The sequence below is a fragment of the Vipera berus genome, assembly GCF_964194415.1.
Source record: "Vipera berus genome assembly, chromosome: 5".
In the NCBI taxonomy this organism is placed as follows: domain Eukaryota; kingdom Metazoa; phylum Chordata; class Lepidosauria; order Squamata; family Viperidae; genus Vipera; species Vipera berus.
In genome coordinates, this window is record NC_138207.1 from 28,501,588 (window position 1) to 28,514,432 (window position 12,845).

At 42.8% G+C, this 12,845-nt stretch overlaps 1 protein-coding gene across 1 annotated transcript; it reads right to left on the reverse strand.

The window, feature by feature from the left end:
- Positions 1-6,279: 6,279 nt before the first annotated feature.
- LOC308669102 (zinc finger protein ZIC 1) lies at positions 6,280-9,727 on the reverse strand (the record flags this gene model as incomplete). Its single annotated transcript, XM_081329601.1, has 3 exons — positions 6,280-6,477; positions 7,451-7,614; positions 8,743-9,727. 3 exons carry the CDS (start codon positions 9,725-9,727, stop codon positions 6,280-6,282), a joined length of 1,347 nt encoding a protein of 448 aa, XP_081185727.1.
- Between the last annotated feature and the right edge of the window lie 3,118 nt (positions 9,728-12,845).

Consider the following 12,845-nt stretch of genomic DNA (forward strand, 5'->3'; position numbering starts at 1 on the left):
TGTCGTACACATAAACATCTGGGCCTGGCTGATTCTCCCAAGATCTCTGCATAAAATGTGTGGTTTTTATACACATATATTGCAATTAACTTCATTTACTATTATTCAAAAGCCCCTTTCCAATAGGGCCGTCATCTGGAAACTTCATGCTATTTTATTTTAGCATTCTAAAACTGAAATGTTACCAATTGATGACAGCTTCCAGCTGCATGGTAAAAATAGCCCTCTGGTTTCATATGATCATGTTTCTTATTAAGCAAAGATGCAGCAGATCTGAATTACAGAACCTGGGGGAAAGGGACAGACTTAACACTGACTTTTATCATGTCAAAGGATTGCAGTTATTTATATGCATGCACATGTACACACACATGCATATGCACATTCAACAATAAATACAGAATTTCAATTCTGATAATTTATTTTATGTTGGTATATTCAAACATATGCAACATTAAGTTAAAAATGGGTGCAAACTAAATAGCCATTGTGGCAAATGTCTGGGATGGACAGTTAGATTTGGAAAGAGAAACAAAAATGGGGAAGGAAAATATTGTGCACTATGAAACACACAAACACAAAATGTGAAAGTTTTTATTAGAAAAAAAATAGGTAACCACAGAATAGTGTTAATGGTAAGTTTATGATCACGAATGTGCTGCTGACTCATTAAATGTTTGTATTATCTGCGGGTTATTTTTTTTTTAAAAAAAATACCCCACCATATTGCAAAAAAACAAAAACCAAACGTGTGTATGTGCACACATGCACACACACAAAATAAGAACGTGAAGCAATGTAGCAAATCTGCCTGAATAAATCATGACTTCTTATGATGGTTGCCGTCTTTAAAGCAGTGATCCTGTTCCCACAAAAATCCTTTCTCTATAACTGACCATGATTGCTTTTGCTAGCCAATCCTAATCCCACATTGTTTGGTGGCTTCATTGTCTTATCTTCTCCTGTGCCCATCTTCTTGAAGATGCTGAAGCTTCCTTCCTTCCTTTGCCTTCTTCTCCTTTGCTGCCATAAAGGGTTGCCTCCAGACCTTCTATTTTTACATCTTCAATGCAGGTTATATCTATTCAAGTATGTGTAAAAACACTGATATGGGGGGGAGGGAGGTTCATGCGCATATACACACACCCATTCACATGGCTCAGTGCAAACAAATCCTGTGTGCTGTGGATACATCAATAGGTACATCGATATAGGTGAACAAGATGTGACGAAAAAGTTATGGTCACTTGCATTAAAGATGGATGCTTTATTTTCTTCTAAAAGGCACCAACTGTTGTACCAGTACTAGAAATCACTCCTTAATTTGCATCGTTTAGTAATTTGTTTGAAAATGATTCTTCATGTTTCATTTCCATTCTCTGTGACCCTTTTCTTTTTCCTTTTCACATTAGGAGTCAGAAAAGCCTCTGACAAGAATGCTTTTATATCCAAATACTAAGCAGTTATTCAAGAATAAATTTGCTGAGATGTAGTGGGGGAAAGAGCAAATATTCAGTGAGATTTCCATAAAATATTCAAAATGCAATTTCATTTTCCATCGACAAGTGAAATCCTAACAGGAGGTCACTTTTCACATTATCCAGGCGTAAATACTCACCAAGGCAAAACAAAATTTAATAATCTTCTTGTTGTTAAATCTGCAAAAAGTTAGCTACTCCCAATATGACAACATCTACACTTTTCAATATTCCAGCATGTTTTAGCCATTAAATAGTTTTTTGGGTTTTTAAAAATACAGCTAAACCTTAAAAGGATATTTTGGGATCTACTCTGAAATCACATTTACTATTAATGCTTTCTATCTGTTTCCTCCGTTTTTAGCTGAGTTCGATATTTTTGACGTTATGGAATTGGTTTTCTATACCCAAGGGTCCATTTTTTTTAAAAAAAAAAAGGCGGGGGGGAGAGAAAGGCTTGATAGCATTGCGGGAAATATAATTCGGTACCGAATTCGTCTCTGAAACTTTTAAGATCCACAGCTGTTGTGGTCTGGTGTTCGCGAAAGTAATACGGTCCGTGCTTCCTCGCTGCTAAGTAAGGTTTCTAAACTCTGAGTGGTGATCCCGTGCCTTTTATTTTTTTTTTAAAGGAACTTTGTGTCCTGTTTGGGATCGCCCAAAAAACTAAGGCAGTTACGGCTGTATCCAGACCCTTTGCACGGAATCTGGCTGGTGGTCGAAGACTCCCCCTTGCTTATAACCCCGTCCTGCCCTTCGCAGAGGGCGGAAAGGCTACAGCAAAGCAGCCAACAGCAGCAGCATCTGAGCTGCAAGGCGACGGCCTTCCTAATCCAAAAGCGCGACTCCGCGCGCTCCACCAGCTCACTTGTGCATTGTCTGAGTCTCCCGCTAAACAGACCCCAGCAATGCATATTTCTCAACCAGCGTTTCCTGCCTTTCTAGACCTAACAGCCCACGTAGAAAAGTATGAAAAATGCATCTCTCGGTGCCATTAAAAGTACCCGTGCAAATGACAGACGGTGCAGAAGTTTAAATGGCCGTTTAATGCAAACTCTCGATAGCATCCTTATATCGAGTCTTTAAAAATAAGGATGGGGGGAGGAGGAGGAGGAGGAAGAAGAAGAAGCAGACAAAGATGACGATGTTGCTGAAGATGATGATGATTTTAGCCAGGTACTGATTCCTTACATCAAGGTAAGATTAATTAAGCATTCATATAAGGAACAACAGTTTTCTTATTTTATACAATAAAGTGTGTGTCTCTCTGTGTGTAAACACAGATGCATGCACATATACACGCATGCCTGTATGCATAAATTTAAAACCTGCTCAGATCTAAAAACACAAAACTGCTATATAGTTTTACACATGCTGTACCTTCTCATTCAGGGTCTTTGGGTTGTATAGCAGGAGAAAAATGGCTAACTGCTGATTTTGAGAAGCCCGTTTATCCAGTTAATAAAAATTTATTTAAAACACACAGAGAGACAGACACAAAACCACACAAACCTTACACAGAATGTAGTGGAGACCACGTTCTAATCAACTGGCTAAAGTACACTATGAGTACTCATAAAATTCAGATTAAAACTAATGGTCCTGGACCCACACAGAAAAAGACTGAGAAATGCACAGCCAAAAAAAAAGTTGCATTCCTCTTTTAAATGTTATCTAAGCATGAATCAACCAATCTTTAAAAAAAAATCTAGGTGAGTATTCAGAGTGGGGGTAGGGAGGAAATTGCTATACCCCCTGACTCATAATTATTTCCCTTTAAAAAGAAAAGAAAAGAGCGCCATCCCCAGCACAAAGCTACTACATTTCAAACAAAGTTAAAAGGCTAAAATGCTATTTTTTTGTCAGTAAATTGCATTTCTTTAGAGCTCAGTTGATTCCCAATGTGTCTTTCGGGAGCTGTTCTCTGAGTTGTTTTGCCTCTATTGGTAGGTTCTCTGCTTTCTCTGCTCTCTGGAAGGAACTTTGTTCAGTTACTGTAGACCTACAAGGTGGCGCTCTTCATGTTGAAAGACTAAATGAGTTTATGGCCAGAGTAGCATTTTTTGGAAAGCATATTTAAAGATAGACAGACAGACAGACAGACAGACAGACAAGGGAACCAACTTTGCCTGCTTGCTATCTGATCTTTGCTATTGAAAAAATGGCAAGGGTGTGTTTCTGTGCATGGGCATATACATACACATTTTCTCCTCTCTGCACTTTATTTCTTCTGTGCAGGCCTATCTTGGCTGAATGAAGAATACAAGCCCATTTCTGTTCAAAAGCAAACCTTACTGCATTTAGAAGAACTATTTCCAGGATACCGTATATAGGATTGCAGCTTTAAACATTCAAGCAAGAGTAAACACAGCATCTCCTTCCCCTAATAACATTTATTTTCAAACAAACACAATGAATACCCCATTACAGCACTGTATTGCAAATAGTTAACCAATAAAAGTATTAAGCACTGGAAACAATGAATGAATCCATACCAAGTTGTTTGCCATCCCAAATCTTTCTCGCTCTAGAAGTTAGAATTGATTTATTGAACTTAAAAACACCTATCACATGCTCACATACATACACACACACACAAAGACACATGCATACATACCTCCTTGAACTATGAAGAGGTCACCAGATGTAATTCACTCTGTGACACCATAGCCGACATACAGAGAGTTTTAGCCAAGCTTGTGATCTGTGTTGTCTTGTTGAAATGTTGTCTGCTTAATGGGGCGATCATGCAAGCTACATCCAGGAACAAAGCCTAGCAGTTTCTACAAGCATCACTAAGTTACGGGAAGCACCACAGCTTGCAAATCTATCAAACTAAATTGCAAAGAGAAGCAATCTGATTTTTTTTTTACAAAAAATAAAAGGAATTGTGCCACAGTCATTATGCACTACTAATATTGATTCACACAGACATATATTTTTACTGCATTCCTGCCAGCCAGTAGAACAGATTTCATAACTAAATGGGGGGGGGGGAACAAAATAGATAAAGTACACCAACTCCAACAACCCTTCCTTAGATCAGTTTGTTTTTGTTATCATTTCTGTAAGAAGCTTTTAAGGTTGGCATCGTGATAGAGGGAAGGGAGAGAAAAGCTTTATATTTGGGTGATTCCAAAATGATGGTGTGGTTTGAGGGTTTAGAAATGGGGGAGGGGTGGAGAAATCATTGCAAAGGAAGAACAAGATGTCACTTGTGGCCATCTTCAATTATTTTAAATAAATTGTAGTCAAAGCCTCTCATGTTTTGTTTTGTTTTAATCCTCATATAAATTATTTCAATCCTTACTGGCTGCAGTAGTTTGGTTCTATAATTCCCTGGTCAAGCATACATTCTGAGCATGTTCTTTCTTTCTTCTTTTCTCCAGATGAAATTTCCTTCTCTTAATCTCAATAGGCCAAATTCAATAAATAATAATATTATTCTATGCTTATGATGACTAGTTAAATTATATTGCAAATGAAAACTTTTGCTCCATAGGTTTTAATCTAATACTAATTACACACTGCTCTGGTGCCAATGGGGATACTATACATGCATTTATCACATTTATATCAACCTTGCTGCTTTCCTGATGACACCATAGAAGAAAAGTGAAGACCAGGAGGAGGGCAGAGGGCTGACTCTAAAGTTAACTGCCTAAAAATCTAAGTTGCAGGACCCCAACCAAAGCAATAAGGATGCCTACCACAAATTACATGATTTCAGAATCTTTAATAATGTACGAAATGTTACCAAACAGTTCTGTAAACTAAATTGTACATACCAATTCCTCTAGCCATAAATATTGAATATCTGTAACATATATAACCAGACCTTTACATGCGGATAAATATGGAATTCGGGAAATATATACAATATGTGGTTGTATTTGCCAAAAGCAATGGACAGGTTATAGCTTATAGCTTTTTTTTTCCTTTCTTTTTTTTTATATCACTTTACATACACAAATGTAACAGTTTGACACGCAGATCCAGGCTTGCACTATACGAATTATTTTGACATGACATGTAACAACATTTTACTGCACTACTTAGACTGGACTTTGGAACAAAATGCTTGCACTTTATACAAAAGAAAAAGCACATCAATAATATTCTGTTAGGTTGACGTTTAGACTGTAATAATACAAAGTAATTCACATTTTGGTACACATTTACTAGAACATCCTTGCCATTCAGTACAAATAGTTGATCTTCTACCACCCCTTCTCCCCCTCCCCTTTTCAGCCTCCTCCCTCTCCCCCTCCCACCCCACCCCCAGTATATGCAAAGACCACCGTTTCACCATACCCCCTTATTTCAACTTGTGGTAGAACTATTTACAAAATCAAACAGTACATTGTAAGCTAGTATTTCTGTATTTACAGAAAACAGGGGGGGGGCGCTGCCCAGAGAAACATGCAGTTGTGAGAGCTCCAGTCAGTGGTTCCCATTTAAAAAGCCCTGCAGACAGACAAGATGGCACCACAAACCGGCCACTCTCACATTCCCAACAGAACCCTTTGGGTTTTGCTCTCCTAGCCTTCGGCCCCCCGGAACCAAAGCAAAACAGCAGAAAAGGGACCAGAGAGGGAGGGGAAACCAGACGGAGGGGGGAGAATTCTTGATTTGGTTCACTCCTGGGTCTATGGCAGCATTTAGATAGATTGATAGATTTATTTATTTATAAAAAAAACACACACACACAAACACCCCCCCAAAAAAATTCATCGATTTCAAAGTGTTCAGTATTTTTTGAGTCTTTTAAATAGGTCGCTTTTTGCCCGTGTTCGTTTGTTTAAACGTACCATTCGTTAAAATTTGACGTGAGCGTACTGTGGCTGGACGTGTGATGGACCGCTGAAGATGAGGGGGATAAGGAACTCGTGGTCTGGTTTTCTGTGGATGGAGAGACGATGGTTGGGGGAGTTGAAGATTCATAGCCCGAGCTGGCCGCGGGGGAAGGTTGGGATCCCTGTGAAGAGGATTCGTGGACCTGGAAAAGAGAGGAAGGGATAACAAAGAGAAGAGCTTGACATGAGTAGGCATGTCTGTATATACTCTGTATGTGTACACATACACACACACACACACACACTGCTTAAATACGTGTATATACATATATATATATATATATATATATATATGGACATACACAAAAAAAATGCATGCATATACACACATACACAAAATGCACACTGCAGTTAAATAGTTGTGGATGCCTAACTGACACACCAGTGTGCATGTGCACTATCTCGGCTAGTTGCGGCGAATGCTAAGCCCCTGAGCTCAATTCACTTGATTGAACTCTATATGCCAGAGAAGTGGGGGAGGGGGAGGAGAAGTTTGAAATCTTGCTTTGCAAATCGGGATGCTGGCTGATCACAGAGAAACGCGGAGTTACGAAGTCTCGACCAGCTAGCCTATCCTCTGTCAATTTCACAAGATGGCCCTCTGTGTAGGAAAAAAAAACATGGGCCTGAATCACACAGAAAAAGATTGCGCTCTTAAGGCAAGCCTAAACAAGAAAGCGGGAGGTTTCCATGCCCACCTAGGTTCCCTCAAAGCACCGCCATCTATATTTTGCTTTAAATCCTTTTTTTGCCCCCGAAACAGCGCCTAACCCCAGATGAGTCTCGAGCGGGATCCCTTGTGAGGCCGTTTCTCAGGGCAAAAACCTGGAGTTGTTAGTTGTTTTGAACCTGGGAGCTGCTAGGAGTTTTCCCTTTATCTGTCCTGTTTAGAGTGGCCCTTATTGCTGGGGCCCAACTCACTGTAGATCGAAGCACCCTTGGCTAAGAAATAACCTCGAGACTCTCCACTCTTTTCTTCCCCCCCCCTCCGAAAAAAACTAGCGGTGAGTTATAATCAAAGTCAGTGATGGGACAGGGAAGGTGAACGGCAGAGAGCGGAGATCCCAGCAAGGAGTAACTCGGAAGCATGGAAAAAAGCTGAAACGACCATTTTACCTTCATGTGCTTTCGTAGGGAGCTGGGATGCGTGTAGGATTTATCGCACATTTTGCAGAGATAAGGTTTATCTGACGTGTGGACATGCATGTGCTTTTTACGATCGCTACTGTTGGCGAAGCGCCTGTCACAGCCCTCGAATTCACACTTAAAGGGTTTTTCACCTATTGAAAAAATAAACAAGGACCTTCTCATTACAAATCTGGGACTTCATGCGCACTATTTTTTATATAATATAATATAATATAATACACAAACACCAGATCATTCCAACTCCAAGAAATATCGGGAGAGAGAGAAAGGAAAACTAAATGAAATGTTTAGTGAATTTCTTTTCTTCCACTTCTAGAACAGACCCCAGGATTTCACCAGACGTGAACCTGATGCAACAAAACTGACAGTCTCTGGCAAGGGAAAATTCGCTGCCACTGTTAAAGGTACTCCTCGTCTTAGTTTACTTTCCCTGTTCCTTATTCAGCCCAGGTCTAGGCATAATCTGGTAGAACTTTACAGTTATCTCACTTCCTCTGCATTGTACGCTTTGATTAAACTACTTCCAAGTGATAATAGTGCCTGTTTCCAATAATCGTATACACTTGCATGACAGAATGAGGAAGGAAGGAAGGAAGGAAGGAAGGAAGGAAGGAAGGAAGGAAGGAAGGAAGGAAGGAAGGAAGGACAGTTTTTAAGGTGCTGCTCATTTGCGATATATTACAATAAACCTTTTCCAAGGCTAGCATGTAATAACACATAAACCCATAGAGCTCATATTACTTACAATTGGCTCACATAATTAAATATTTACAGAGAAATAAAAAACGATCGCAAGAAAAATTGGGATGAACAAACTATATATTTAGCCAGATTTCTCAAAGCAATGCTGTCACACCGATTAATTAAAACCAATAAATTCAGATCGCTGCCATTTTCCCTTCAACTCTTACTCCCACCTCCCTTCCACCTCCAGCTGTCAGAGCCTATATTTCTGAATTCCCTGATTTAATTTTTTTTTTAAAAAAAATCGAAAATTAAAAAGTCTAGAGAAAAACACTGTTTGTCTCTTGCTCGCTTAGCTGAACTTCAACCCGAAATTCATTCGCCTTCTTCTGCTAGGATCGTTCTGGCCACGGCCTCCTTAACTCCCGAGGCCTCTTCCCTTCCCGAAAAGACTCTGTTGCCAACGGCCCTCTTGGAACTCGTCAAGGCAAGTGAAGCTCGGCCTCTCCTCTCCCTCTCTCCCTCTCTCTCTCTCTCTCTCTCTCTTTTTTTTCTTTGTTACTTAGGAGACGTACCTGTGTGCGTCCTTTTGTGGATTTTGAGATTTTCCGACCGAGCGAAGACTTTGCCGCATCCCGGGAAAGGGCACGGGAAAGGCTTCTCCCCCGTGTGGACGCGGATGTGGTTGACCAGTTTGTATTTGGCCTTGAAAGGCTTCCCTTCCCTGGGACACTCTTCCCAGAAGCAGATGTGGTTGGACTGCTCGGGCCCGCCAACGTGCTCCACGGTGACGTGAGTCACCAGCTCGTGCATCGTGCTGAAAGTTTTGTTGCAGGACTTTTTAGGGTTAGCCAACTGCTCGGGCTCGATCCACTTGCAGATGAGTTCTTGCTTGATGGGCTGCCTCATGTAGCGAAAGAAGGCCCCCGCTCCGTGATGGGCTGCCATGTTCATATTCATGTGGCCGTACCCGTGCAGCTGGGGGGATGCATAATGCTCGGAGCGCGGGCTGGTCACCTGCCCGTACTGCTCCGGTCGGCCGTACATGTCTCCGGAGAAGCCGAGGCGCATCTGCCCGTTGACCACGTTGGGCGACGCGTGGCTTGTGGCTTGCTCGTGGAGGCCCGGGAAGAGGAGATGGCCCGCCGCCTCGCCATGCCCGTGGGGCCCGCCGAAGCTGCCGGCCGCCGAGGCGAAGAGGCTGTGTTGAGCGCTGGCCGCCGCCTCCCCAAAGCCCCGGTTGCGAAAAAGAAAGTCCCGCGTGGAATTGAAGGCGGCCGCGCTGGAGTAGGAGCCGACGTGGCCCGGGTGATGGTGGTGGTGTCCCAGCGCCGCCGCCGCCGCGTAGCCCGGGGCCTGCGAAGTGAAGGCGGTCTGGCCGGCCGAGGCCAGCTCGTGGCTGCTGGGGTTGAGCTTGAAGGCGCCCATGCCGGCGTCGGCGAAGGGGTTGATGCCCAGTCCCACCTCGCGCTCCGTCACATCGCCCGTGGAGTGGTGGCGAGAGGAGCCGAAGGTCGTCACACCGATGGCTGGGTACTGAGGTCCAGCATCCAGGAGCATTTTGTCCCGCTTGGCGGGCAGCTGCGGCAGCAACCGCCGAACAAAAGTGATTTATCGGGGGCCGGGAGGGCGGGGGAGAAAAGAAGGGAGCAGCCGCCAACAAACGGCAGGAAAAACGGGAAGGAAGAGCCGCCGCCGCCGCCGCCGCAGCTACCGTTGCCGCCGCCGCCGCCAATCCAACCAGCTTCGCCGAGCCTTTCTCTTGCCAAAGTCCGCGCGACGATCAGCCACTAAAGCGACCGCATCAGGAACTCCCCCTTCGGCATCCGCGCACCAAAAACACACACGCAGAGAAAAAGGAGAGGGTGGGCGAAAGGGTCGGGTGCGAAGGGGGGGAAAGAAGGCTGGGGGGGGGAGCGCCGAGGAAGCAGTCGAGAAGCTGCGAAAATAAAAGGAGAAGAGTAAAAAAAAAAGACCTCGGCGCGCGCACAGGCGAAACCGATTGCGCGTCTCCCCCCCCCCCTCCTGCCTCTCGGACTGCACTTTTCGGGGTCTTCGCGGGGAGGAGGGAGAGAATTCAAGAGACCCCCGCTCACGAATAAAAATAGCCAAAAGAGGCGAGGAAGCGGGGGGAAAAATCAAAACAAAAATGAAACTTCCTTAGTTCTTTCCTTTCTGGATTTTTTTTTTTAAAAACAGAAGCTAGAAGGATGTAGAGAAGTAGCGAACAATTTTCTTTTCTCTTCCAGTTCTTTCACTCTCTCTCCCCCCCCCTCGTCTCTTTTTTCCCCTCCTTTGGCTTTTTCCCCCCTTCACTTTCCTTTTTCCCCCTGCTTTGTTTAAAAAAAAACGGCGCAAATCATGCACAATATTGTCTTTTGCGGTTTATCTTCCTGGGGAGAAACTTTCACCTCCTCAGCCGGGCGGTGAACGCGAGACTGATAGCGGCAATCATTCCTGCAGATAAATGAATTGAAAAGACACTGTTCCCCCCTCCCCCATGAATGGGAGAAGGGGAGGAGCTACGTGGAGGCCGACGTCGCAGATCATTGGTGCCTCGCTATTCCTACTTTCACTTGCAACTCCCTCCTTCCTCTCCAATTAAGGGTGCACAAAACCTCTGCTCTATCCTGATTGGTTCTCTCTTCTCATCAATCCCAGGTATTGTGAAGCCGAGTGACATCGTGTTTGACAAACAGCTCGTACAGGAGTAGCAACTTTTTATACCATAAACATATAAAATATATTAATTTTATGCTGGAAAACATTTCCAAAGCTTTTCTCCAGTTTTGTTCTGGAGAGGTAGATATCCTCTGTGCTAGGTTTTGCTTTTTTCTTGGGAAGGTGCTCGTGTGTTGGTGCTCAAGACCTTTGAACAACACTCAACAACTTTTTAAGGGGCTTGACCGTGGAAATCCTTTTGTCATTTGCCCCTTTCCCACTTGCGCTTACTTCTTCTTTTTTTGAACCTCTAAGGCTCTCCCCAAAGTTTGTGCTGACTTGTTCAGATCTTGTTTTAAAATAACAAGTCTAATATCAGTGGAAAAATGACAATAAGGCGTTCGATTTCCTCCCCCCCCCCCCAGAAAACAATGTGTAGCACCCATCAAAAGGCAGGTGGGTGAGAGCACTTCAATTTGCTTTTGTTTTTGCTTTGGCTTTTTTGTGTAGCGGTTGTGTTGTCTCTTTTTTCATACTTCGTATATTTTTCCCCTCCCCTTTCTATTTTTTTTAAAACCCCAACTCTTTAATTCAAGATTTTTTTTAAAAAAATGTAAATTTTCCCAAAGTTGCTTTTGTCTCTTCTATGCTGCATGAAGTTCTTGGATCCTGGGGTTTTATAACGCATTTGAAATCCTCTCTAGATAGGAGCAGTATAAATTTTCTGACGCTCAACCGTTTCTAGTTCACAAATCAGTCACCCTTGTCACATTTATTGAAATTCCTCAACTCGCCACACCAGGACGGTGGAAAAAGCAGGCGGTGCCTTTGTTGCTGACCAAGCTTGTGATCGCCAGAGAAAATTTACTTACCTTCAGATGAGTGAGCAGAAAAAGAAATAACACTCCCTTTGATTTAGTTAGGAAAATGCAGACATTTGGATTCAGTGCAAACATACAACACTTGCTTGTTTTCTAGATGCAACCCCTCGATTAACCTGCCTTTCCCCCAACTAAAATCTATTGAAGAACTGCGAATAGTTCGCCTTTGTTCCTGTTACAAAGAGCCATTGACTATATATTAAAATGATTGTCGAGATGGAGAAGTATGGTTCTTAAAAGCAATCTTTGTGGCTCAGTCATTTAAGAATGCAACTTCTAGACCGTCCTCCTTGCAGTTCTCCAAAATGTATTTTTGAAAGAAAGAAAGAAAGAAAGAAAGAAAGAAAGAAAGAAAGAAAGAAAGAAAGAAAGAAAGAAAGAAAGAAAGAAAGAGGAAGGAAGGAAGGAAGGAAGGAAGGAAGGAAGGAAGGAAGGAAGGAAGGAAGGAAGGAAGGAAGGCATTAGTTGAGAACCTCTTTTGTTTTTAATTTGGACCAAATTTTCCCCAGTATCCAGATATTTAGAATGTGTGTGTGTGGGTGTGGGTGTTAGGGTTAGGAAGCTCAAAGAATCTGGGGGAGGGGTTGTTGAACCAATGGGAGTTTTCCCATAAAAATACATCTTTCCAATTGCCTGGTAGGCGCAATGAAGCAATTCCCCTGGCAGTTCTAGTTGTGTGATATAATATTCAATGTTCAATGTTTGAAGAAGGGCAGGAGACCACATGGCAAACAGATTTCTTTCTTCTTTTTTAAAGAAACCTTTCGCTGAGATATGTAGTGCAAATGAATGCTGCATACCAGATATTCTTGCAGATTCAATACAAGAGATGGGAAGATTTTTCAGAGCTGTCTGGTCTATAGGATTCCTAGGTTTTCTCTCCCTGCTAAGCGCTGGTGTTTGGGTGAAAGTAGCCTTGCAAAACAAACCCACACTGCAAGACTCCAGCGTCTTAAGCAACAGGTTTGAAGTATCACATCTCGGTAAGAACTGCTTCTCCCCCTGCAAGTATTATATCTGGCCTGAAAGGTGAAAGGTTGCTGTATTTAGCTTGGTTAATTCCAGGGCCACCAACAAGAGGAGAATCTGGGGGATATTTTGTCCTCCGGAGAAACCTGCGCACCTTTGCAGGTAGC